The 22,454-nt window shown below is 39.1% G+C and overlaps 5 protein-coding genes across 7 annotated transcripts; 1 reads left to right on the top strand and 4 right to left on the bottom strand.

Annotated features, from left to right (window-relative positions):
* Nucleotides 1-421: 421 nt before the first annotated feature.
* On the bottom strand, nucleotides 422-5,734 carry ndufs1 (NADH:ubiquinone oxidoreductase core subunit S1). The gene is made up of 18 exons (XM_087791778.1): nucleotides 5,622-5,734; nucleotides 4,833-4,909; nucleotides 4,350-4,441; nucleotides 4,170-4,277; nucleotides 4,005-4,081; nucleotides 3,859-3,940; nucleotides 3,452-3,768; nucleotides 3,235-3,369; nucleotides 3,056-3,170; nucleotides 2,840-2,985; nucleotides 2,479-2,607; nucleotides 2,264-2,393; nucleotides 1,705-1,865; nucleotides 1,487-1,641; nucleotides 1,240-1,415; nucleotides 937-1,071; nucleotides 743-815; nucleotides 422-671 (listed from the first exon to the last, which is right to left on the bottom strand). Exons 2-18 carry the CDS (start codon nucleotides 4,903-4,905, stop codon nucleotides 580-582), a joined length of 2,196 nt encoding a protein of 731 aa, XP_087647904.1. The 5' UTR covers nucleotides 4,906-4,909; nucleotides 5,622-5,734; the 3' UTR covers nucleotides 422-579.
* Nucleotides 5,735-6,036: 302 nt separating this feature from the next.
* Nucleotides 6,037-9,067, top strand: unc50 (unc-50 homolog (C. elegans)). Its single transcript, XM_087792603.1, has 6 exons — nucleotides 6,037-6,125; nucleotides 6,751-7,022; nucleotides 7,183-7,303; nucleotides 8,155-8,294; nucleotides 8,363-8,470; nucleotides 8,561-9,067. The coding sequence occupies exons 2-6, from the start codon at nucleotides 6,755-6,757 to the stop codon at nucleotides 8,695-8,697; spliced, it is 774 nt and encodes a 257-aa protein (XP_087648729.1). The 5' UTR covers nucleotides 6,037-6,125; nucleotides 6,751-6,754; the 3' UTR covers nucleotides 8,698-9,067.
* A 340-nt stretch (nucleotides 9,068-9,407) lies between these two features.
* Nucleotides 9,408-13,714, bottom strand: LOC148080170 (inosine-uridine preferring nucleoside hydrolase-like). Of its 2 annotated transcripts, none has more exons than XM_087792601.1 (8): nucleotides 13,589-13,714; nucleotides 12,768-12,949; nucleotides 12,507-12,686; nucleotides 10,328-10,439; nucleotides 10,117-10,253; nucleotides 9,964-10,041; nucleotides 9,636-9,752; nucleotides 9,408-9,560 (listed from the first exon to the last, which is right to left on the bottom strand). In XM_087792601.1, the coding sequence occupies exons 2-8, from the start codon at nucleotides 12,942-12,944 to the stop codon at nucleotides 9,408-9,410; spliced, it is 954 nt and encodes a 317-aa protein (XP_087648727.1). In that variant the 5' UTR covers nucleotides 12,945-12,949; nucleotides 13,589-13,714. The 2 variants fall into 2 exon arrangements, with proteins under 2 accessions (XP_087648727.1, XP_087648728.1); XM_087792602.1 differs by having other exon boundaries at nucleotides 13,581-13,603.
* Nucleotides 13,715-14,751: 1,037 nt separating this feature from the next.
* LOC148080169 (nucleoside hydrolase-like) lies at nucleotides 14,752-17,960 on the bottom strand. Of its 2 annotated transcripts, none has more exons than XM_087792599.1 (8): nucleotides 17,909-17,960; nucleotides 17,094-17,274; nucleotides 16,842-17,021; nucleotides 16,371-16,482; nucleotides 16,162-16,298; nucleotides 15,420-15,497; nucleotides 15,033-15,149; nucleotides 14,752-14,968 (listed from the first exon to the last, which is right to left on the bottom strand). In XM_087792599.1, the coding sequence occupies exons 2-8, from the start codon at nucleotides 17,271-17,273 to the stop codon at nucleotides 14,816-14,818; spliced, it is 957 nt and encodes a 318-aa protein (XP_087648725.1). In that variant the 5' UTR covers nucleotide 17,274; nucleotides 17,909-17,960; the 3' UTR covers nucleotides 14,752-14,815. The 2 variants fall into 2 exon arrangements, with proteins under 2 accessions (XP_087648725.1, XP_087648726.1); XM_087792600.1 differs by having other exon boundaries at nucleotides 17,880-17,926.
* Nucleotides 17,961-19,651: 1,691 nt separating this feature from the next.
* On the bottom strand, nucleotides 19,652-22,454 carry LOC148080168 (inosine-uridine preferring nucleoside hydrolase-like). The gene is made up of 8 exons (XM_087791777.1): nucleotides 22,320-22,454; nucleotides 22,072-22,246; nucleotides 21,195-21,374; nucleotides 20,905-21,016; nucleotides 20,702-20,838; nucleotides 20,544-20,621; nucleotides 19,925-20,041; nucleotides 19,652-19,852 (listed from the first exon to the last, which is right to left on the bottom strand). The coding sequence occupies exons 2-8, from the start codon at nucleotides 22,243-22,245 to the stop codon at nucleotides 19,700-19,702; spliced, it is 951 nt and encodes a 316-aa protein (XP_087647903.1). The 5' UTR covers nucleotide 22,246; nucleotides 22,320-22,454; the 3' UTR covers nucleotides 19,652-19,699.

Raw genomic sequence — 22,454 nt, 5'->3', positions numbered from 1 at the left:
CTTCACATGAAAGCATAAAAAGGATAGAAGAGTAAAACATGGAGGTGTGGAGCTACAAGACTCACCTCTATGGTCTGTGAGGAGCAATGTCACACCAGTGGTGAGCAGATCTCTGGAGGAATGACTCTCTCTCCTTCTCTCTAAATATCTGGCGAGGAAAGCTATGCACAGACATATCTGGATCCTCTCATTAGTATTTACATTTCACATTACAACATTTGTGCCAGAGACTTAACAAAGACTTTTGAATTATAATCCACTCGATTTAAATTCACTTTCTCTTGAGCATCAACACCAGAACCATGTTAGTTCAAATGCATTTGAGACACAACTTGACTTTAGATTAAATTCACTCGTTATAAACATGTCCTTCTACTCATGGAGTCCATCTGACACCAGAAATAAAGAGTCAAAGGCTGGATAAGCTCATTATGTCTTTATTTATATTCAAGCTTTATTCAACAAAGCTCACTCTCGGGAGGAAAGGGACTGCACAACAGGTGTTAATGACAACATTAAATAAAAGGAGGAACTGTGTGGAAGAGATGTTTCTTAGAATGGACCAACTAGTTCTGATGTTTAGCAAATGGAGGGTTCATCCACTGCGGCGGCTCCTTCGGTTGCTGCTTTCACGCATTTGGCCATGGTCTGAGAGGCTCTGCTGATGGAGTCTGAACATGAGGAGAAAAGGTTGAGCTTAAAAAAAACATGACCTCCAGAGTTATGTTGTTTTTGAACATACCTGTCATGTAGAAATCTTTGACTGTCAGTTGAGGGGGGACCAAGGGAGTGGCGATCAGGTCCTGCTTCACAGTCTGACAGGAAAAAGAAAGAGTTGATCTATTGAAACAATTCTAAACATTTAAGAGTTGGACTGATTTCATTTCTATTTTGTTAGTGAAGCTAACATAGTTTGGCTTGTGTTCGAATACGTACCATGGAAAGCTCATTAGCCTGTTTGAAGTAATTTGCTTCTTCTACGTCATCGTAGCGGACCAGGTTTGGAGACACTTCAGCCAGTCTGGATCTGACCTCCTCCAAAGAGTCGTAGGGCAGAGTCACTCCTGCCAACTGAAAACATATTTTCCTTGTCAAACAATCAACTTAAACCAAAACTATTGATTGGGAAAAAGCAAAAACTTTATGGTCAAAGACGTTTTCTCCAACTTTTTTGCAGCGTTTTGAATGTGATCTATTCCCATGATTAGAAAACTGAAAATCTGGTTGTGAATCACTCACCTCTGACAAAGCTCTGATCACCTTCCAGTCTTCTCGGGCCATTCCCGGCGCAGTGACGGCCAGCCTGGTCTGTTGGCTCCGCCCCTCCGTGTTTACATAAGTAGCATTTTTCTCAGTGTAGGCGGCACCGGGCAGAATGATGTCAGCCATGGTTGCTCCAGCATCACCGTGGTGACCTGAAAAGGAGGCAAAGGTTTCTCAGAATCCATCTGTGGTCAACCGAATGGTGGCATGTGTGAGAGTTTACCCTGGTAGATGACCAGGCTCTGTTTTGGGAGGTCAGCTCTGCTAATGCAGTCGCCATCAGCTCCCAGGAGGAACAAAACCTTGGGTGGATTCTTCCTGATCGCCTCCACGCCGGCCTTGTAGCCCAGATCCAAGGCTGCCACTTGACTGGCCACTCTATTTACAAACAAATCTGGTTCAGCGTCACTAGTACATTGATCATTAATTATACTTCTATACCTGTGCAGGACGTTGAGCACTTTCCAGCCTTCCTCCACGCCACTGCTGGTTCTGGCATTTTGAGCAATGGCAGACACAGCACTCATGATGGCGCCTCCATCTTCTCTCTGCAAGGCGCTGCTGCCTACGACAACAACCGGACGCTTAGCAGCCGAGAGGACCTGAGAGAGAGAGACCATGCAGTGGAAGATGTAAATAGAATGTACAGTGGTCACTTCATTTTTCACTTGTTCAATTAAACAACATTTAAATCACATTTATTTGAACAAACGCAACCTTTCATATGAGGTGCCATCCCTCTCGACAACCCTCTAAATAATTGTGACTGAACAGCTTTGATAATGCTTTGCCGCCCAGTCTACCAATCACAGCTGCTGATCACTTTTGACAGGCAACATAGATGTAGAACTTGCATTGCAGGGACCGATCAGCAGTCACTTAATGTTGCAATGCTTGGAATAGCATGATGGGAGTTTACCGTTTTGTTGGCACCATAAGTAAGGTATATAATATGTATATATATTTCAAGTATTTATTTATTCTAAACCGTGTGCATTACCTCACAGAAGGGGTGTGTTCCATTGGCCAGCTGTGTCAGCACAGAGGTTTCTTCTCCCAGATGGTCGTAGGTGAAGTTCAGATCAACACTGTGACCCACCAGAGCAACACGTAGCTCGTTGTGAAGCCAGCTACCAAAAAGGGAACATTGCAGCAGATATTAGCAGCATGCTAACAGAGGATATAGGGGGGGGGGGAAATGGAGTAAACACTTGCCTCTTGCGGACGCGGGCGTTGAAAAGAGGCGCTTCGTAGCGTGGGTTGGTTCCAACCAGAAGCAGCAGATCACTCTCTTCAATGCCGGCGATGCCAGTGTTCAGGAGGTAGTTGGAGCGCAGGTCAGTGCTGCAGAGAACATACTTGTGAACAAGGAAATTGTGTAGACTGACCTCATACATAAACATCATTGAAACATTTCTGCAAAGAGACATCTTGAACTTTTTCTTATATTTGTACAGAAGTGTGGTTAAAGATGTAATTCATTTAAATAAATAATTTAAATATACAAGTTCATTTCTATTGCTCAAAATGTGTAGTGTCATGTTGAATTAAAATAATTGTCAGTCAAGGACCGTACCCAGCTCCGGACATGGGAAACACCTCCTCAGTGCACAAGTTCTCAGAGTCCAGTCCGTTGAGAAGATCTTTGAGGGAAACAAGGGCTTCAGCGTCAGCCATCCCACCTGCAATAGCTGCAACTTCCGACCCCTTCACGCTCTGCAGCTAAACACGCACACATACATATGGTTGAAACGTTGTCTGAGGAAGATAGACATCAGCAACAAATGCTTACAGCTCCAGCAGCATGAGACAGAGCATCTTCCCAAGTAGTAGCTTTGAGCTGACCTGACTCATCCTTCACCATTGGCTGAGTCAAACGTTGCCTCTTTAACCCATCATAGGCGAATCTGTGAAAACAGTCCCACAAAGTAAGATGGGAATTCAAGGCTTATCAACTTCATAAGGTTCTACCTGGTCTTATCAGAGATCCACTCCTCATTGATGTCCTCGTGCAGTCTTGGAATGACGCGCATGACCTCCCCCCCTCTTGTGCTCACAACTATGTTGCTGCCAATCGCATCCAAAACGTCAATTGACTCGGTTTTCCTGTTAAGGATGATAAAAGGAATTTAAAGGATTTCTGGATACAAAAGATGCTGTCGAGATAGGACACCGAACAAATCTCTACCTGGTCTCCCAAGGTCGTGCAGTGAAGGCGTAAGGTTTAGAGGTGAGTGCTCCAACGGGGCAGATGTCAATAACATTCCCAGACATCTCTGACAGGAACATCTTCTCAACGTAGGTTCCAATTTGCAGGTTGTTCCCTCTTCCAGTAGTCCCGAGATCCTCCACTCCAGCAATTTCACTGGCAAAACGGACGCATCGTGTGCACTGAATGCAGCGAGTCATGATGGTTTTGATCAGAGGCCCAATATTCTTGTCCTCAACAGCTCTCTTTGATTCGGTAAAACGACTGCGGTCTGACCCGAACTGCATGGACTGATCCTAGGAGCAAATTGAGATTACATTTTTTTACTCCATTATACTTCATTAGAATAACCGTAGTTTGTGTAACTTTATTAATTTTCTTTTTACCTGAAGGTCACATTCTCCACCCTGATCACAAATAGGGCAGTCGAGGGGATGGTTGGCCAACAAAAACTCCATCACCCCCTCTCTGTAAACACAAATCAGATATAACTTTTGTATTAAATCTAAGATCAAGAAAAAAAAAAACATACCTGGCTTTACGCGTCTTCTCTGAGTTAGTGAGGATGTTCCAACCTTTCATGACAGGCATGGCACAAGCAGCCACTGGCTGAGGTTGCAGAGCAGAGCGTCATATTCATATTCTTTCACAGTTGCCCTGCTGATGTGCGTTTGGTGAATTTCACTGTGGTACTTACTTTTGGTGCTTTTTCTATCTCCACAAGACACATGCGACAGTTGCCAGCGACCGAGAGACGCTCATGATAACAGAACCTTGGAATCTGGATTCCTGCTTTCTCACAGGCCTAATGGAAAACATTTAGTTGATTTTCTATTTTCATCTTAATATACAAAATGTACACTCATGTAGTACATACCTGCAGGACAGTGGTCCCTGGCTCTACCTCAAGTGACTTGCCATCAACAAACACCTCCACCATGTTACTAGCGGCACGCACTGGAGTATGCACTGAAACAATAAGCAGGTTGATCATTTCATTACATACAAGCCATTAGAAAAAGGATTCGCCACGAAAATGGCGATATTTATGCCTAATTGCTGATGCCATTTTATGTAAAGTTTTCTTCAAATAAAAAGTTAAATACATGTTGTTTAAAGCAACATCATGATTGAGGTATTTAGTTAGTGTGGTAAGAAAACCATATTTTTGACAATTAGATAAAACATTTAAAATAAAAATTCATTATTGTCCAAGAAGAACCTTTTTAGTAGAGTTGTAATGATTTAAAGAAAGCAAATGTTTAGTCGTGCAAAAAGAAATAGGCCAAGCATTGATGGTTGACTAAGAACACGTGCACCTGTAAATACCTTTATTTATAGCATCAGATTTAAAACTTACCAGTTTTGCAAGTGGCCGAGCCGCCTTTGGCAGCTCCGGCAAGAGCACGGCCAACACTTGGTAGTCGCAGCATGATGCTACAGAGGAAAGAGTACAGAAAATATTTTTTTTATATTTAGATTAAGAGTACCACAGATTCGTAACAGGTAATTTACACAGGGGTTGTATTAGAATGCTTGATCTTGAACTTCAAAAGGCAGAAATAAGACTTTCTGACCAATAGGCATCAGGCTAAAAATGTCATAAATCAATTCGAATAAATAACCCAATGGTGAAGGCACTCACATATTGAATAAGGTCATATAAAGTTGAAAGAAAACAAAACACTCGCATTAAATCATGGAATGATACAATATTAAATAATTATGCATATTTTATACATATTTTTTAATCTCACAATAACATCTAAAAGAATTGACTAGTTCATGAACACAACATAAACACGTAACCCGGCGGAAGTGTACATAACATCATGACAGAGCTAGCTCTGAAATTCATCAAAAATAACGATTAAATGATAATCATTCTTAAGTCAAAAACGCATCAAAGAAACATAGAAAACACACTGAAACTAAGAGCAATGGTGAGAACACAAGATATAAACACAGCGCTCACGATGCGGACTAGACCTTGCAGAGGACTCCACGGCTAGCTGTGTTAGCTTACGACGTCACTCAAGGACACAAGCTCTGACTCCTCTAAAAACATTCAACTAAACACGCTATTTAAATACTTTCTATTGTATTTTATGTCTAATTGATATGCATTCATTGTTGTAGTTGTACTTACCTTTCGCTATTTGGCCTTCTGGACCAGAACAGCGTTGTTCGGAATTACACTTCCAGTCTCAAGCGGTATTGCAATGAAATGCACTTCCGCTGGACTTTCAAAGCAAAAAACAACAACAAACCACAAACACGTTCTAAAATAAACATAAAAGCCTAGTGGGAACATATAAAAAAGTAAGTGTACGTTTATGACACATTTTTATATAAGGCGCATTTTTGAAGGTGCCTTTAAAAAAATGGAATATTATTTATATTGGTATTTAAAAAACAATGTTATATTAATTAATAAATAATTCATTGTCAAGTATCATTTTAAATTTGTACATTGAAAATAAAATAAATACATGTTTCTTAACACATATTTGCTGAACTACATTTCCCATGTTGCACCCCGTTGTTACAGGAAGTTACTACGTGTACGATCGTTTTCCTGACAATACAGGAAATGTCTACATGAAGCCACAACTAAAGTGCGATCTCTTTCGTCAACAAAAGAAAACGTCAGGTATTTATTCTAAAAATAATGTTTTTCATTTGTCTACATTATTAGAGTCCTCGCCGAGGATAACCAGTGTTAGGAATTTAAAGTGTGTGCTAAATAGTTAGCTCGAAGCTAAATGTGCATAGCAGCTAAGCATAGTAAACATCGCCTTCCATTTATGATACATCAAATTAATTTACAGTGAGAAGATGATGAGATGTGTTTTTTTTAAATTAGTCTCTTTTTAGTTCACCAATGGCTTTATTTTGGGCTGTACTATCGGAATAGCATACAGTTTTGGTTACCAGTTTCTTGTATAAATGGCATTTAAACGAGGACGGACAAAGTTGACAGATAGCTTCTTTGCTTTATTAGGAAGTATTGTTTATGTTATTATCATAGCTTTATAAAAGTACAACACCTTTCGGTTACTGTTGTTCAATGTTTCTCTCAACAACAACAACAACATAATACTGCTGTAGAAGGTTACATTCATGACTCCTCAGCCAATCCAATACATCACTGATTGTTTAGATGGGTTTTGATGTATTTAACCTTTGTATGGTCAAATTGACCCCCATGATCACCAGAAGGTAAAGTTAACATACACATGGTGTTTTAAATGTTGTTACACTAATGTCACCTCCAGCACAATGTTGCCCACCACATCCCACCAAACCAATGGAACCCCTGGATCCAGAGACGCTGCTCGTCATACGGCAGGTGCCAAGCGCTACAAGTACCTTCGGCGACTGCTTCACTTCCGTCAGATGGACTTCGAGTTTGCACTCTGGCAGATGCTTTACTTGTTCACATCACCACAGAGAGTCTATCGAAACTTCCACTACAGGAAGCAGACCAAGGACCAGTGGGCAAGAGATGACCCAGCATTCCTAGTCCTGCTCAGCATCTGGCTCTGTGGTGAGTTTGAACTTTCAGACTCCATTAATCTCAAACCAACACTCTAGTTAAGTGAAAGACGACAGCTGCTACTAAGACCACATTAATATTCTAGTGTTGCATCACTCGCTGAAATGATGTGAATGGTTTTTAATAACTTTACTTTGTTGTCTTGGTTCAGTATCAACGATTGGATTCGGTCTTGTTTTGGACATGGGAGTTATCGAGACCTTTAAGCTTCTCTTGTGGGTGGTCTTAGTTGACTGTGTTGGAGTGGGTCTTCTCATATCAACTTTGATGTGGTAAGTTACTAAGTTTATTACCTTTACAGGGAAAGAATATGATGTTAAATTAAGATTCCCCACCTGACTTTTTTTTTTTACTTAAGTGTGTACTTTCTATATTTATTTATTTATTATCTTATTGTTTCAATATTTTTACTGTGTCTAAATATAACGTGTGTGTATGTTTAATCGTTTTAGTAAACTGTTGTGACTACTCTTATATCTCCAACGTGGGATTTATGAATATGTATCAGATATCTACTGTGTAAGTTTAGTAAAAGGAAAACATTTATGCTTTATTTCATTTTGCAATTGAAGTCCAGCGAAAACACTTTGTTTACCAAATCTACTTGAACTCCAGTCCTTTTGATACAAAGGCTGTTATTGTAGCACAGAATCTCGCCCCTGAAATGTAGACTTGACTGAAGTGAATCCAATGTTTTCCCAGACAATGAAGGACAACTAAACACCTTTTAGAGTGATTTAACTTATCATTAATATCTTTGGAAAACGAATACAGGTCAGGACAAAAATGGAGATCTTACTGTACATGTTATTAAATCTTTCCACAGTTTTCAACATCAGATTTCATCATCAACATTTAATTGTCATTTGTATGTTACAGGTTTTTTACTTTCCTAATACTGCTCAATTAAACTCAGTTATATTTTATGTCCATGGTAAGGCTGTAGGTAACAGTTTAGCAGCCAACGATCCCTGAACAAACTGAAACCAACATTTCTACTCAGTTTGTAACTGCTTTAAATGCTTTATTATGAATGTTGTAGGATGTCAAAATAAAACATTGTAGTTCCGCCTTTAATGTTTGGTCGGTGGAAGCGTGTGATGATGGTGATTTGTGTCCGTAGGGTGGTCACCAACAAGTATCTGCTCAAAAGTCCCTCCAGAGAGTTCGACGTAGAGTGGGGCTACGCTTTTGATGTTCACCTGAATGCTTTTTACCCACTTCTAGTCATCCTGCACTTCCTGCAGCTTTTCTTCATCAACCGTGAGTTGCTGCATTAGACCACGTTGTGAGCCGTTACACGTGTCATCATTCACTCTTGTATGTTTCAGATCTGGTGGTGATCAATTCAAGCTGGTTCCTGGGAAACTTTGTAGGAAACACCATGTGGCTGATAGCCATTGGTTATTATCTTTACATCACGTTTCTAGGATACAATGGTGGGTTAATCTTTAAGTGCATTTCATTTTACATATTGGAATTCAGTTCAGTTTGAAGAAAGAGTTTCTAGCTTGTGTTTCTTCTTACAGCTCTTCCCTTCCTGAAGAACACAGTAGTGCTTCTCTACCCGTTTGCTCTGCTCGCCCTCATCTACATTCTCTCTGTCTCTCTGGGATGGAACTTCACTCAGGGGCTCTGCTGGTTCTACAAGTACAGAGTCCAGTAGAAGAGAATTGGGACATATGTTGGCTCCGGGATCTATTCTTCAGCTTCCAGTCAGCCTTGTTGAGAAGGACTCAACAGATGCTGGCGGACGCTTTTTACTGACTCTGAATAATCTTCCTGGAGCTCCACGGGTGGTGAAGCCGCAGTTTCATGTTTGGTTTTGTATTATTTGTAAATAGCATCTTGTCAGGTTGTAATATATAAACTCTGAGCTTTGTTTGGAAATCAGAAAAGATGGTTTGTTTTCATTTAAACAACAAGAAAAATGGAGTTAGCCTAACATTTGGGTGAAGTGTGATCTTGTGTTCTCATCAAGTGACATTCCAGGGGCCCTTCATAAAATACAAAATAAAAGGTTTTATTTTCTGAAATGGCACATGAATTTATTTTTAGAGGATTTATACATATTATTGATGTCTCACACTGAAATTGCTCTCCATTCATACATGTACACAGAGAACGAGTCATACTCGAGTGATATACCTCGAGTTTCAAAAACATTTGGTCGATGTAATTAACAGAAGTTTACAGTATGTCCACGTGGTGTCGCAATTTCTTTGTTTTTAGAGGTGAAAGGTTGTGCACACAAATACTTCGCATTAACATGATGCCTTTTAAAAAGAAAATACCTTTGCTTTAAAGAGAAAACCTTTATAAAATAATGACTGGATGGCATTTCTGCACAAACTTTATTTTGATTTTTGAAATCTCCTACTGAAGAGACTTCATCAACATTTCCTCGTATTTTTTCAGGTCAAACTTCAACATGAGGGTGGCCTGGTGCTTCTTCTTAAGCAGGTCCAAACGGTCCAGAACCATCATTCCCCTGGTGTGGGTCCCGTTCAGCTCCACGGTCACAGCAACCTGGAGCAGAAATGCAAGACATTCCAGTTGCACATCATCTGATTCAGGAGACATGAACCAATGAAGGGCTCTGACCTTCTCACTGTCCGTCAGCAGAGTGTCGTCGATGGCAGCAGCGACTGCATAAGCATCGCAGGTGTTGAATGCAGATTCAGCCACAAACTCCTTCTGGTACCGCGTAGTCTTCGCCATCTGCGTCAGCATGAGTAGATATGTGAATTTTCATCTTGTTAGTCTACTCCCTTGTTACACTTTCAACTTCATGAGTCGGCAGTAAATTACCTAAAATAGTTTTTAGTGAGACTAGCAATGAAACCCAACACATTTAAACCCAGTGTTGTCTTCTCTCCGACCCCTTGACCTCAGTCATTATGCAGCCGCTATAATCACTCTTAACCCAGACCTGTCGAGTGTGATGAGAAATCTTCTCAATGAATCGAGCCTTCTCCGTGTCCTGGGTCAGCCACGTGTCGCAGAAAGACTGAAGATTAGGAGGATTAGATTTAGAACATTTTAATTACTTCAGAAAGAAGATTGTCGAGACGTTTTTTCTGACCCAAGGCAAACTGTTCCTACACGTGAACTCCCAGGTTGCAATGTAGGTTGGGCAGGTGTATTTGTCCAACACAATGAAGGCTGCTTCTGGGTCGGCCACAAAGTTGAACTCTCCGCAGTTTGTGGTGTTTCCTCTGGCTGAACGACATCCCATACAAACCATCACTAGCATCATGATCGCTCCGCAAAGTTGAGACAAGACTGAAAGTTACCTTCTGTGTTTCCTCCCATGATGTACAGCGACTTCAGTTTTGAAGGCAAAGATGGATCTAATTTGACAGCCAAGGCCAGGTTAGTAAGGGGCGCCGTGGCAACCAGAATCACCTGACCAAAACAAGAAAGAATGCAAATGTTCAGCGTTCAAAGCTTACCACTCACTAATGGCTGGTTTACTGACTTAAATGTCGAAAATATTTTCAATTATTGTTATACATTTTGTTCCTTTATTGTTTGCATTTAAATTAATTGTTTATAAAATAAAATAAATCGATTTAATTAAATTGACAATGACGATTAATATGCAATATTTACGTCGTTTGTTCGTTTTTGTCTTGCGATGAAACTTCCGACCGCTAGATGGCAGCATTTATTATGTTCATTAGTCAACAGAGAAAGGAACAGGGGCGAGAAGATACAGTGAACTTCAGCCTCCTTAAATCTGATGTTTGGACATAGTAGTTGCAACTTCAAGACGTCAAGAATCATCTAGTCTGTCAATTCTGTAACACCAGAGTAAAGTACTCGGACATTACTACAAATATATCCTTAACCCTCTTGTGTGGTGTATGGAAGTACATCAGTGCATTGTTATATTTTAATTTCGATTATTCAATATTTTAGCCAATATTTAGCCAAAAATGTAGCCTTTTAAAAGTCACAGGTTGGAACCTCTGAGCCTCATGATCTACGAGAGTGTATGTATCAAGAATGAACAGATTATAAAAATGAGTGAACTTTTCAACAGTCTTGAAGGTGATTTGTGGTTTTATTTTTGTTAAACTTCCTCTCAAGAGGTTTCAAACAAGATCGTCTTTGTTAATAAAGTATTTGTGTTAATGTATGTCAAATATAAACATTAATATAAACAGTGTGACCGATGTCAAAAAATATTTAAAAAGAATGATTATAAACTGTTAATAGTCTCAATTAATGTTTTAATTTAAAAAAAAATTCTGATCAAGAAAACGGAATTCATTAGAATTTATTTAAAAGAAATTGCATTTTTTAACAGAACAAATGTTATAAAGAGAGTCAGTCTCACCAGATATGAGATCATTCTAAATCATGACAACGCTTAAAAATGTGCAAGAGCAGGTTTAAAACCCGCGACTCCAAGAGAGAAGACATCACATTAGCTGACTGAGTAAAACAAATGTTGGAGTGAGCCTTCAACAAACTGTCTTATAGTGAAGGATCAGACCATCAGAGTGAACTATCGTTCCTGTTTAAATCCTTTGACATCAGAATCTACTGATTGACCGTGAGATGCAGTTAAAACAAAGTTGATACTTTGTCATTAAAATATCTAAACTGATGCGGAAGTGATGACGTCACATGATCGTTTATGCACGCAAGTATGATTAAGTAACTCCGTACTTGCTTTGTTTTGTCTGGTGGCACTGTTATGATGAAAAAGGCTTCTGTTTTTTTTATATAGAATTTAAAATGCTTCCAAAAAATGATATTAAATTTAAAACGCTTCAAATTGGTTTATATTGAATTAAAACCCCAAGAATAAAAAAATATTGAATAATTGAAATTAAAATATAACAAATATTGAATAATATAAATACAAATATAACAAATATTGAATAATTGAAATTAAAATATAACAAATATTGAAAGGTTGAATTCATTTCAACCTTTCAATATTTGTTATATTTTAATTTCAATATTTTTTTTTTTTTTTTTTTTTCAACCATTCAATATTGTAATCATCATTGATTTACTTCCATAGTGGCGTTTCAAGCACGAGAAGTTGAGCGGGGGACATGAGATATGACGTGAGATGATGACATGTAAGGTTCCCATAATTTAACAAACTGCTTTATGTTCAAAGTTACATTTCTTTAGATTCTTGCTGGAGGCCACACCCTCCGAGCTCCTTCAAATTAGAAGCTGGACTTTAATAATAGCAGCGATTTGCAAATTGAAGGGGGGGGGCAGGGGTTGGGAAAGTTGATTGACATGTCCCCCAACCAATCTTATTTGAGAAACTGGTCAAAAAGTAAGTACACTGTTAACTTGAAAACATTGTAGTAATCAGGTTGAGAATTCACAAAATATATAAAGGCGTTCAATTATTTGGGCAATACACTTATCTTAATCCAGATCCAGCAGTACAGAACCAAACAGTATGGATAGTAAAACTGCTGTATCAACTGGACTCACCTCATTAGGGTGTTTAGAGACGATTCTGTTGATAGCCTGAGCTGCATTTTCTTCCTGCACCACCTTATTGCTCGGAGGGTACTGACCAAGAACATCGCCAAGCCCGTCTTTCCCGTGAAACTCTCCAGCACTCCATTTCTTTGCCTGTATGGGTTCTGCACTACCCGGGAACACAAGGACCTGAGGGTGCGTGAAACATGACTCTTGCATCTGATAAATACAGAGAGAAAAAAAAAAGTTCTGAACCGGAGTTGGACTCACATCGAGGCGATTGCAGACGTTCAGAACCCGGTCGGTGTTCCTCAAGGAGTTGTCCAGGGATGTGTTGCCGTGGGAACAGGTTATGGCCAATATCTGGACATCTTTGGCCGCCATGGCTACCATGATGGCCATGGCGTCATCCACACCCGTGTCCACGTCAAGGATCAACTTTTTCATGGTGTCTGGTGACGACAACGTTTTTTAACAGAGAGACAACATGGTTCCATATGAAGATGATCGAGTCTATAGGAAGAGTAACACCAGGAGTATCGACCTTGTTTACCACCTAATGGAAAAAGGGGCGTAAGATTAACTTCTTGAAAAATGCCAATCTTTTTAAAAACAAACGCAACTTGCACTGCATTTGAGCACTTCTTAATAAAAATAATTTAAAGGAAACTATGACGGTAAGAAAAAATGAATGTGAGGCTCGCGGAACAACCGTGAGCGTCATAAACCCACACGACAGGATATTATGTGTCCTTCAGTCTAAACGTGTAGGTTAGGCTGGTAAACATGTGAAACTTACAGCTCTGTGGTTCTCGTCTACACCCCCACACAGTTGCAGTTTGAACAACCATCGTGGCAACTATTAAACAAGTGATACAAATATACTAATCGTTATTTCTTAATCTGAGAAAATTACATTTCTGCAATAATACACACACACACGTCTTCTTCACTACATAGATTACATGAAATCCATAATAAATAACCACCTGGAGTCAATTAAACAACTTAAATAAAAAGTTAACTCACGAACAATCAATATATTTTTAAAGAAATACGCCTTAAAAACGGAGTGAAACATACATCCTTACCTCACGAGTCCGTTCAACACACTGACTCCAGAGCGACAAAGAGACCGAAGTTTGTCTGGAATGCTTTCTGCCAGAAAGTTCCAGTTTTACAACTTTTTTTTCCACCAAAAGGGAACATGATGCCAACGTTTTACAAGTAAACTCAATGTAATTTAGGTTTCCAATGAAGTTATTTGGTGTTGCGAGATCTCATTTCAAATTGTGTTGATTCACAGATTTTAACCTTTTGAGGAGTCATAATTGTTGATACTATTAATTAATTAGTTTTGTCATATTAGCTTCTAAACACATTCATAATAAAAACAATTGGTTAATTGCCAATTTTAAATATGTATTAGGAGATAGACAACTTTATAAGAGTAACAAGTACTAGTTGACATTTAATATGTCTGCCCTTTGTGTGATGTAAGCAAGTTCCAGAACATTTTGCCATAAAAGTTTCCATGTTAAAAAATGTATCAATAGATTATATATAAAATAAATGTATTGCTTCTCATGAGGCCACAAGGGAAAATAAAGTGCATGTGCAAAAAAAACTGAAAGAACAGAAACCTCTGGGTGTCTTTTCTTGTTTGAACACTTTCATGGTTAACTTTGTGTCTTGGGTTTTAACAAGTATCTATTAATTAATTAATATTAATTAGGATAAGTACTTTCTAAGTTTAAAATACAGTTTAAAATACATGGCAAACATAATAAATGAAAAAAAACTACACAAATAAAAAGGTCTTAAGAGGCTTCTTAAAGCTGTCAGTAGACTCCATCAAAGCAGAGGGATACAACTAAGAGGTGATGCTAGTGATGCTAAGCTAAGCTCACAATGACTACATTACTACTGTGGCTGTACTATGGGATTCTGAAGTTTGTTTAACGTTTCTTTTTTGTGAGTTACGAGGGGCCTTTGGGAGCAATACAAGTTTTCTGATTCTGATTTGACCAGCAATACAGAGTTTATTAAACCATTTCTGTATCAACTCCACTGTACGGTATGAGTTCTTTTCTCACAAATAATATATAAATATTTCCATTTTTTATCGAAATAGACTCAATAGAAATAGTTGTGTTTTAATACTCTCTTCGTTCAGTCATACAAATATGATTTCTCCAACTATGTTTCTTTTTTTGGATAATTTTTCATGAAAACTCTTGAAAAAAAAATCAACTTTCTACCCAAAACAACTCATTTAGTCTTTATTTTCCACAGCATCATCCATCACTTTCTTTTGTTTATTTCAGAGAATTCATGAACATCTGCTTGAACTTCTCCAGGTCAACCTTCTTCATGATGACGGCCTTGTGCTTCTTCTTCAGCAGCTCCATGTAGTCCAGGACCATCATGCCGCGGGTGTAGGTCCCCTCCAGCTCCACAGACACAGCCACCTGCGTTGGAGTTTACAGGAAATTGTCCAGTGAACACCTCAATTGTTAACAAGTAGCTACTCGCCTCTTCCTTCTCGGTTATAAATCCGTCGTCAATGGCAGCCGCCATGGCGTAAGTGTCACAGGAGTTGAAGCCTTTACCAGCAATGATCTCCTTCTGGTAAGCTGCAGACTGAGCTTTCTGTGTCAAATATAAATGCAAAGCAACATTTCAGGTGGAGACAATTTACATGACTTAGCAATACTGGCCTTTTTTCATGTGACCAAATAGCTAAAAAGAGCTGTAAAAATAGTTGTTGGAATGACTTTAGACACTCTGAGAACTGTGGTGGGAGGGTTTTTATATACACTATATATAAGTGACACTTCACAGCTAATAACAGGAAAAACATTTACGCCAGTCACTAATAAGAGTCTCTCACAGTCACAACATATTGATTTTAGATCTCACCTCCATGGACATACGTGTGATCTTCTTCATGAAAGCAGCCTTCTCCGTGTCCTGACACAACCACTGCTCGCAGAAAGCCTGAAGACATAAACGCTCACATGACAGCTTGTAGACAGTACTAAACCACAGGCAGCCAAAGATTTGTAGTCTTGAAATATTTCATACAAAGTTAATTGTTTATCAGAAACGGAATAAACAGTGTATGTTGCAGATACATTTTTAAAATATGTACGTAGATATACTAGGCACATTAAAGGGCACATTTTTTATCTCTTTCTTTCTTCGTCCAAGTGAACATTTTAGCTTCAGCTCTTGTTGCATAACTTGAAACCAGAACCCCTTTTTTGTTCTCAAACTCGTCCAGAAAACATTGTGTTCTATTCTAGCATCTGGATCCTCCATGCATATGCCTTGCCAAAAAAAAAAAGAGATTTATAGCACTGGATTTATGAGTCACATCTTTTTGAAATTTCTGTCTGGAGAAAGAAAAGATAATGGATGTTGCATAATATCTGAGCAGTCCACAAGTTCTAAGCATATAACATGTTTTCAATTATCGATCATTTTATTATAAATTTTTTTTAAACATAAAATACCCAAAGAGGTGAAAACATTTCCTAGTGTTTCCTAACTTATCGAAGCTCAACAACAGTTTATGCTCATTGCTGGTAATACCGTGGTCCACCGGACATTAAATATGATTTATTCCAGCTATTTGCACGTGACCGGAGCAAATACTCACCCATGGCAGGCTGTTTTTGCAACTGAACTCCCAGGGAGCGATGAATGTGGGGCAGGTGTATCTGTCCAGCACCACGTAGGCAGCTTCTGGGTCGGCCACAAAGTTGAACTCCCCACAGACGGTGGTGTTCCCTCTGGCTTCAGTACCACAGCTTTATTTATGTGGAGAATTCTAAAATGTATTTATTTGTGTTGTGAACTTAAACTTACACTCCGTGTTGCCTCCCATGATGTAGAGAGCCTTCAGTTTCTCTGGGAAGGACGGATCCAGTTGAACGGCTACAGCCAGGTTGGTCAGTGGTGCCGTCGCAACCAAGCTCACCTGAAGATGAACAACATTGAACACAAACAGAAGAAGAAAATAACATCCTTAAGGGGCCACAGTGTATACTGAGCCGTCAAACAAACGGACAAAGAAAAACAAGCTTAAATGGAACTTTAAAGTTATGTTTTAATAAAAAAGTCCAAAATAAAATGGTTTGTTTTAGAATCCTGGTTTGTTTTATAGTTTACTCAAGAGGGCCATGTTTACGTTCAGACCTGAATCAAGCTAATCATTAGCCAATACCTGGATTGATATTAAAGCCATTCCAGCAGGGAGACATAGAGGAAGCATGTTGGGTAAAGCTGCTAACAAACCAGCAACTTTCTTGTTCTGTTTTATAAAATTCAGTTCCTCACCTCTCCCTTGTGTTGATTGACAATCTTGATCATGGCTGGAACTCCTTTCTTCTTCTGCAGCAGGTCCAGACCCGGGGCATCGGGGTCAGGTACGTCACCCAGCCCGTCCTTGCCATGGTAATCCGAAGCATGGCGTTTCCTGGCCAGCAGAGGTTGTGAACTTCCACGATACACCGGAATCTGAGAAAAAGAGAAACCACCAGCTGAGCCATCGTTGGTCTGTTGGAAGAATGGAACCAGATCTTGTCCTACATCCAGCCGCTTGCACACTTTCAGGACTCGAAGTGTGTTCATCAGGACATTCTCCAGGGGAGTGTTGCCATAGCAACACATGATGGCCAATACTTCCACGTCTGGGTGTGCGAGGGCCACCATGATGGCCTGAGCATCGTCCACCCCTGTGTCCAGGTCAATGATCAGCTTCTTCTTCATCCTTAGTGGAGAAAAAGTAAGTCTGAATTGTCAGGTTAGTTCCCAGACTTAGTTCCCCAGAGTGTACTTCTTCACCAGACTTTTGGAATATACTTGGTGCTTTTCAGAGATTTCAATCCATAACTGAGTGACTTGACTGTAGAGCAGCTTCAAATGCAATTAAACTGCACATTTCTTTGTTTACCAGCAGGTGTATCATATCTACAAGAGTGTGCCCAAGTGTAACCAATTAGGATTAATAAAGTTAAAACCGTTTCAACAACGTTTCTTAAATCTGGAAGACATAAGAAGCCCTATGTGACCTTAACAAAAACTTTAATTTCCTCTCAATCATTTCTTTAAAACAGACACAAGAATACTAGTTAAAATAATAGCTAGGATACTTCCTGTATTTAACAAAATGGGAAGAAAGTAATTAGAAAAAAAAGAAAAAAGATGACCGTTTTAACACAATAGAACCAGTTAAATATAAGCAGTCAAGAGGGGAAAACGAAGGAAGAGTTTATCAAACATTTTCTTGTGGATCTACATTAGAAAATCAGAAGCAGCAATAACTCTTTCCATCATGGATCTCTGAAAAGAAAAACAATTTATAATTCCAAATACCTGTTAAATATCCAAAAAGCCAAACTGACCTGCTTCGTGTTGATGGACTTCCTGATGTGAGAGTGAGAGTGGACCGCAGAAGGACACATTGAAGTCTGGAATAGATCAAGATGGGAGGAGTCTTACGTAAGTGTCTCCGTCTGCAGAACTAGAATAGATCTGGGACATTTCCAGGCGACCAGGACTTTGGATACGTTCTTCATTAAAATCAATCTTTGTTTGTTCTACAAATAATCGGTGAAGTGGACTTTAAAAAATAGAATTAAAGAGTAACAACATTTTGTGAAAGGGCCAAAAATAGTTAACAGCATTAATGTTAGGTTATTGGTCATTTCTCTCCATTATTTTTGTATGGTAGTGTTCTTTAATGTTTTCATTGAAGGTGGTTAAGAACAAAATGTTTAAATATTAGAGCTGTCAAAATGAATGTGTCAAAGAAGGAATATCAGACATACATTACATACTTGTTTCCTTTATATTTGATCATTTCTAATGATTTTTTTAATTTTGTGATGCCATGATTCATGTAGTAGAAATCTCCAGCACTGTGTAACTCCACGTGACCACCTTACAGCAGGGGCTCAGAGACAGTCTTTTCAGCTACTGGGATTCTTTTAAAGTTACTAGAAAGGTAAAGCAGGAAACCGACCCAACAACTGTTTCTGCTAATTAGCAATGGAGATTTTAATGCAGTTACACTTTCCTGACACAGGGGGAACTAGAAGCAATCTTTTGTCAATATTCGACTATATTTAGGGAACCAAACTTACTTGATGTCATATGTCAAAGTTAAAACAAACCAAGAACATCAACGATGTGGATAGTTGTTTGGATTGGCTTTGCCACTTGAGCATCATGATAAAAAGGGAGGGGGTCTATGTTTTTTTCCCCTTGTCATTTTGTTAGACAATCTTTATTTAAAGTGAATTTATGAAAAACAACTGACATTTTTACTGAGGTTAAAAATGAAATGTATTCTGCACACATATATATACTTTAATGTAATTACAGTAAATATGAATAAACACAAGAAGAGTGCTCTATACAATTCTAAATAAGAAATGTTTGTGATGTTGTAAGTGTCATTATGGAGGAATGCTGATATGACGGATGCAGGTTGTTGGATTAATAGTGAAATAAAATGCTATTTTGACTTCTTGCAATTGTAAATCTGACTCCAGTCAATACCGCACCGGCCATGAACCTCATCACACATCATTGTAAAGTGTCCACACTTGTGCCCCACTCATATCTGCATTTTGAAAGTGTATTCCCTCTGAAAGTTTCTTTTATAGAAGAAAAACGCATGAGCAAGAGGAGGGTTTTTATGTCCAAGATTAACAAGCTCAATATTCTGAATTTTACAAAACAACAACAAACAATGTATCCCTATAACAGTCCCTGATTGTGTAGTTAAGGGTCAAGATTTAAGTTGTCATTAATGAAACATTTTTAGAACCCAGAACGTTTTGTACACAAGCAGTTTTCTCTCTTTCAACTGTTGTTGTTGAGCGTCCTCCTGAGCTTCTGTCCGTCATAAGTGTCTGCACATGTGAGCGTGGGCTCTCCAGTCGTGTTTGTCTATACAGGGCCGGAATATATTTCAAACTCCGCCCAAAAGCTTTGGCTGTCATGAGTAACTGATCATGTGGAGCAACATTATTATCTTCAGAAGAGAGACAAGAGTCTGTGACTGAAATCACATGATAGAAATGTGGTGACGCAAGAATTATGAAGCGTGCTAATCTAGCATGCAACACGAGACGATGAAATCATCTGTAATAAAAACTTTATTGTCCTTGACATTCAGTTGTTGTTATTTACTTTACAGATTCAACCAACATGGCCTTGAACTTGTTCAGGTCGACTTTCTTCACGATGACGGCCTTGTGATTCTTCTCCAGCAGCCCCATGTAGTCCAGCACCATCATGCCACGAGTGTGCTTTCCATTGAGCTCCACCGACACGGCAACCTTTACAGCGGGAAACGTGTTCGTCAGCAGATCCTTGACTTTCATTCTGGATCAAGAGCATTAGTGGCTCACCTCCTCCTTCTCGGTGATGATGCTGTTGTCGAGCGCTGCTGCCAGAGCGAATGTGTCGCAGGGGTTGAATCCCTTTCCTTCGGTTATCTCACTTTGGTAGTCGGCTGACTGGGATTTCTACAGTAGAGGATGATATTGTTTAGAATGTAATTACAAATAATCATGTTTTAATCTCTTAAGACTAAAGATTTTTTATTTTCACTCTTTGTAGTCAGAATAACCTGAAGGTACGTTCAGAAACAACAATATATTTGTAGTATTGTCTGAGTACTTGTTTCTGGTGATGCAGATTTTACTGACCGCATTGCTATTGACAAATGCTTTCATTTGTTTTTAAACCATAATATCTCCCATCGCAGCTTCAAAAGCTGCTGTATCCTCTCGTCCCCAGTCATTGCCAGGGATCTTGCATGATTTCATGTTTCCCTTGGCTGCGGATAAAGGAATAACTGCTGCCATTTAACATATAATGTATGTGGTGCCAAGTCTTCAAGGTTATATATATAAAGAAAGACGTGTTGTGACAGAAGAAATATGTGAAACATTCCCTTTAACACACAAATGGCAGTTAAAGGAACATGTTGGAACAATGACTATCATTAAAAGCACACACTCTTACCGTCATGGATAGTTTCCAGATGCTCTTCATGAAGGCTGCTTTCTCAGTCTTCGCAGATAGCCACTTGTCCACGAAACTCTGAAAGTGATATCAAGACCAGACAAACTCATTTCAGACCATCAGTACGTTGGTGGATTACAGCGGCTGTACGGACTGACCCAGGGCAGGCTGTTGCGCTGGGTGAACTCCCAGGAGAAGATGTAGGTGGGACATGTGTAGCGGTCAAGCACAATGTATGCTGCCTCAGGGTCAGTGTAGAAGTTGTACTCTCCACAAACACTGGTGTTTCCTCTGGCTGCAGAACATTAACGTTTTTTCAGAGGAAAAAACTCAAGAGATGAAAAATTTGAGTAGAACATACATTCGATATTTCCGCCCATGATGTAAAGCGCCTTCAGTTTAGATGGCAGAGATGGGTCCAGCTGGACGGCGACAGCCAGATTGGTTAGAGGAGCAGTGGCCACCAGAGTCACCTGAGAGTGAAAAAAGAAGGTTGGAACGTTTATACTGTTTTAATCTGTTGACCAGCAGCGATGAACACACTAGTTTCCCACTAAGAAGTCAACACATCCCTACGACAGTGTCAATGATAAGATGGGATGAACAAAGAGTGGAGAAGAAGGATGTTTAAAGTCCTTAGTTGATACTCACCTCACCAGGATTCCGCCTCACCAGCTTCACAATGGCCTTTGCAGCTTTTTTCTTGCTCAAGAGTGCCATGTTTGGAGGATCAGTATCTGGCACATCTCCCATCCCATCCTTGCCGTGGTAATCGCTGGCACTTTGTTTCTCGGCCAGTATAGGCAACTCGCAACCCGGGAATACCGTGATCTGTGGTGTGAAAGACATTCAAAACTCAATTTAATAATTGACACAGAATAGATTAATAAATATGAATTAAAATATGAATGATCAACTTGAGAGTTCTGTGAGAGGGTTTCAAATGATGTGATTCATTGATCACAGTCATAATTAGTGCTTTAATTAAAATGTAAAAAATGAATTTTAATCTCTTACTTTTTATTTCTGCTTTTCTTTCACAAGTTAGTTGGCTTTTTATTGACCTGATGTTTGATGTTCTTTCTATTTCACAATTTACTTAAAAACACAAAAAGCTTAAAGCTTAAACACTTAAAAAGCCACTTTTTTAGGAATATCAATCTTTTGAGCTGCCACAATAATACATCAAAAATGAAAGGGAAAAACAAATGTTGAGGGCTTTTCCCAGCCTTTTCAGGTCCAAATGAAAATAAACGGTTAATTAAATCAATTAATTAAAGATCACAATTAATTAGTTTCTATTTTTTCCTATCTTTTGACCGTAACAAATGAAAAGAATGTGAAATGATATCAGAGATAATAAGTGTGCAATTTATGTCAAAAATTCAATTTAGATAAGTGATTACCAATACAAAAAAAGAAAAGAAAGTTAAGAAAAAACAAAAGAATGCATGAATAAAAAATACTTGCCCAGAAACAGAGCAAGATCCTATTTAGATTCATTTAACAAATGGATGGGAAAACCTACATCCTGGCGCTGAAAGATTTTCAGCATTCGGAGAGTGTTCTTGACGACGTTAGACAAGGGCGTGTTGCCGTGGCAGCAGGTGATCCCTAAAATCTCCACATCAGGCCGGGAGAGCATCACAGCGATGGCCTGGGCATCATCCACCCCAGTGTCGACATCAAGGATCACCTTCATTCTGCAACAATCAGTAAAAACATGCCAGTCAAAATAGTTGGTGCAAAAACAGAGAAAACAGAGAGAAGTGTTACCTGATGAGTCGATGTTGAAAGACGAGTCAACCTGGAGAAGTGGCAGATAGTCTCACCTGAACAACCAGCTCTTATACTCCAGGTGCTCGAGGTTGGCTCGAGGCATGCTGAGGTGACGTAAATTCCTGTTCTCAA

This window comes from Callionymus lyra, chromosome 5 (assembly GCF_982586985.1).
Source record: "Callionymus lyra chromosome 5, fCalLyr1.hap1.1, whole genome shotgun sequence".
NCBI classification, from domain to species: Eukaryota; Metazoa; Chordata; class Actinopteri; order Syngnathiformes; family Callionymidae; genus Callionymus; species Callionymus lyra.
Note: the sequence above shows the minus strand (reverse complement) of the source record. Positions and strands in the feature narration are given on the sequence as shown.

Coding starts and splice junctions, on each gene's coding strand:
- ndufs1 (XM_087791778.1), bottom strand. CDS start 4,905: ATGCTGCGACTACCAAGTGTTGGCCGTGCTCTTGCCGGAGCTGCCAAA. Junction 4,278..4,349: donor CAGGGACCACTGTCCTGCAG/GTATGTACTACA, acceptor GTTTTCCATTAG/GCCTGTGAGAAAGCAGGAAT. Junction 816..936: donor AGGCTAATGAGCTTTCCATG/GTACGTATTCGA, acceptor TTTTCCTGTCAG/ACTGTGAAGCAGGACCTGAT.
- unc50 (XM_087792603.1), top strand. CDS start 6,755: ATGTTGCCCACCACATCCCACCAAACCAATGGAACCCCTGGATCCAGA. Junction 7,023..7,182: donor GCTCAGCATCTGGCTCTGTG/GTGAGTTTGAAC, acceptor GTCTTGGTTCAG/TATCAACGATTGGATTCGGT. Junction 8,471..8,560: donor CACGTTTCTAGGATACAATG/GTGGGTTAATCT, acceptor TTCTTCTTACAG/CTCTTCCCTTCCTGAAGAAC.
- LOC148080170 (XM_087792601.1), bottom strand. CDS start 12,944: ATGAAAAAGTTGATCCTTGACGTGGACACGGGTGTGGATGACGCCATG. Junction 10,440..12,506: donor TCTCTAAACACCCTAATGAG/GTGAGTCCAGTT, acceptor TGTTTTGGTCAG/GTGATTCTGGTTGCCACGGC. Junction 9,753..9,963: donor TTTCTCATCACACTCGACAG/GTCTGGGTTAAG, acceptor ATGCTGACGCAG/ATGGCGAAGACTACGCGGTA.
- LOC148080169 (XM_087792599.1), bottom strand. CDS start 17,273: ATGAAGAAGAAGCTGATCATTGACCTGGACACAGGGGTGGACGATGCT. Junction 16,483..16,841: donor TCAATCAACACAAGGGAGAG/GTGAGGAACTGA, acceptor GTTCATCTTCAG/GTGAGCTTGGTTGCGACGGC. Junction 15,150..15,419: donor TCACACGTATGTCCATGGAG/GTGAGATCTAAA, acceptor TATTTGACACAG/AAAGCTCAGTCTGCAGCTTA.
- LOC148080168 (XM_087791777.1), bottom strand. CDS start 22,245: ATGAAGGTGATCCTTGATGTCGACACTGGGGTGGATGATGCCCAGGCC. Junction 21,375..22,071: donor AAATCTTTCAGCGCCAGGAT/GTAGGTTTTCCC, acceptor TTCACACCACAG/ATCACGGTATTCCCGGGTTG. Junction 19,853..19,924: donor TCATCACCGAGAAGGAGGAG/GTGAGCCACTAA, acceptor CCCGCTGTAAAG/GTTGCCGTGTCGGTGGAGCT.